General features: G+C 34.2%; 1 protein-coding gene across 1 annotated transcript in view; it reads right to left on the bottom strand.

Moving 5' to 3' along the window:
* LOC106472934 (copine-8-like) overlaps nt 1-2,819 on the bottom strand; it is a gene marked incomplete at its 5' end in the record, with an annotated part of 26,125 nt that overhangs the window by 9,948 nt on the left and 13,358 nt on the right. The window contains one exon of the mRNA XM_022401469.1: nt 254-331. Coding sequence (XP_022257177.1) covers nt 254-331 — 78 coding nt within the window. The remainder of the gene's footprint in view (nt 1-253; nt 332-2,819) is intronic.

The following is a 2,819-nucleotide window of genomic DNA, read 5'->3' as shown; positions in this document are numbered from 1 at the left end:
AAAGCTTTTAGGCAGTTGGAAGACTGTCACTGTATCTTCAAGATTGTTTAAAGAATAGAAATACTCAACACTTTTACTGAAGTCTCCATCGAATCAAGAAGTCCTAAAATCTTTATAGATGTTACTAAATACACACAAAGCAGCAATGCTAAAAAATAATTCAATAATTCAAATGACAGCAGTATTTCAACTTAACCACACAGAAGTTAATATTTTCCTTACCTGAAAGTATATTTCTATGACAGTAACTCACCTCCCCACACAGTTTAGCTGCTTTCTTGTCCATCTGCCAGACAGACTTGCATGCCACTAGCCTACAGCAAACTCCCATCTAATTTCACACAATTTAACATTAATTGCACTTGTACACAATCACATCAACATTGGAAACAATTCCTCCACCTCCATGCACAATAACTCTCTCTATGCACTTGCACTGATGGTAATTTCATTCTTTGATGAAGCAAGACAAAATGGAGCACCAGAAATGCGAGGATGGGTGAGAATGTGTGTGTAGATGAGTATCTATCAAAAATACATTTTCAGGTAAAGAAAATGTTAACTTGGAAGGTTAAGGTTGTTTCAAGAATGGTAAGGTACTACCCAAGGTAAATCAGGTGAAAGTCACATTCCAAGAAATCCTTCTCGAAATTAGGCTAATGGTATAGGCTGAGTAAGCATGTTGTAATCTACATGTTTAAAAATGGCTGCAACGACCCCAACAATTAAAGAACCTCCTAAAGTCATAGTAGAAATAAGGTTTAAGCAAGTCACGTTCCTCACTCAGGACTAATTTTAAATTACTGTCATTTGAGAATTCACAATAAAAATTAAAGCCACGGAAAACAAAAAAAATGTTTGTTAATGTTGCAAGTCTCAATAAAACGAACTCAAACAAACAATTTAAATGTCTGTTCAATACAGTGGCAAGAAGAATGATATAAGTGCATAGGAGGAGATATTGTGCACAGAGGTGTGTTGCCTTCCTCTTGGTGGGGGGCTTTTGTTACATGATGATGTCATCAAGCTCCAGTGTAATTCACATGAAATTAGGTGGGAGTTGACTCTAGGCTAGTGGCATGCAAATCTCTGGCAGACACATGAGAAAGATAGCTAAACTGTTATCATCTCGAACATATAAACCAATGTCAAACACTATACATTATTAAATAACAAAGCAGTTTTACAAAGGTAACCTAAAAATTCCTATAAAATTTGCTTTAAATAATCACTCATTTCTTCCACTATTGTTGTTTTAATCTTAAAAAACTTGTCACTAACAATACTGTTTGTCTGTATCCTACAAACAGAATAAAGTACTGGTAATACAATAGGTAATAACATATTTTTAACAAACTAACATTAGTGTGGTTGTATTCTACAAGAAGAATATCCTGATAATACAAGAGGTAATAACATATTTCTAATATACTAGCAGTAGTGTGGGTGTATTCTACAAGAATATCCTGATAATACAAAAGATAATAACATATTTATAACAGACTAGCAGTAGTGTGGGTGTATTCTACAAGAATATCCTGATAATACAAGAGATAATAACACATTCATAACAGACTAGCATTAGTATGGGTGTATTCTACAAGAATATCCTGATAATACAAAAGGTAATAACATATTTCTAACAGACTAGCAGTAGTGTGAGTGTATTCTACAAGAAGAATATACTGATAATACAAGAGATAATAACACATTTATAACAGACCAGCAGTAGTGTGTCAAAAGTATTCAAAAATAGATCTATTACCTATAAGTCACACAAATATACTATCTGCTAAGTTATACAGTTAACCTAAAACTAATTAACAGAACTAAAGAAAGTAAATTACTGTAATAAAATAAAATATTCAAATCTTTACAATGGTTGCAAAAAATTGAAACACTTATGCAGAAAGATTTTACTTAATGCTAGATTGTCATGAATCTCCAAGACAGCATGAGTTTGATAATAAAGCTGTAAGGTTTGAAATTTACACCTTTTATCAATACTAGTTGCCTCTGATTACCTCAGGGATGTCAGAACTGGAAATTGGTTTAAAAATACAGTTTAAAGGATGATTCATAATGAATTCAAAGAATCGAGATTGGGGCATGAGACGACAGACTTCATCAAGTTCAGCTAGTATGCAACAACTCTTGCACTGAGAATGCATATACTTTGAAAGATGTCACTATCAATAGGGAAAAAGTGATTGATCACAGAGCAAACCTTATATATAAAAATGTTTTTCTGGAGAGACTAGCTGTTACCCTAAACTTCAGTACAGAGATTGCACTAGGTCTCTACTAACAAACTCCAGTTGTCTCATAAAGCTGACATCTTTATAACTCGAACAGATTACTCAGAATATATGCTTCCTTCACCTGCATACATACATATGTTTTCTGATTTTCTGAATAGAAACTACCTAAAGTTAGCTTATTTGATCAGCTTACTCTTAGCCTACTATCCCAGTTTTGGCAAACTACACTTCTCAGAATAATGAATGTCTATGTGCAGCCTCTCCACCATGGTGTCCACTTCTCAGAGTAATGACTGTCTTATGTGTAGCCTCTCCACCATAATGTCTACTTCTCAGAGTAATGAATGTGTTATGTGTAACCTCTCCACCATGGTGTCCATTTCTCAGAGTAATGAATGTGTTATGTGTAACTTCTCCACCATGATGTCCATTTCTCAGAGTAATGAATGTCTTATGTGTAGCCTCTCCACCATGATGTCTACTTCTCAGAGTAGTGAATGTCTTATATGCAGCCTCTCCACCATGATGTCCACTTCTCAGAGTAGTGAATGTCTTATA

The sequence above is a fragment of the Limulus polyphemus genome, unplaced genomic scaffold (assembly GCF_000517525.1).
Source record: "Limulus polyphemus unplaced genomic scaffold, Limulus_polyphemus-2.1.2 Scaffold5747, whole genome shotgun sequence".
Taxonomy (NCBI): domain Eukaryota; kingdom Metazoa; phylum Arthropoda; class Merostomata; order Xiphosura; family Limulidae; genus Limulus; species Limulus polyphemus.
This window is presented reverse-complemented; position numbering and strand designations above follow the sequence as displayed.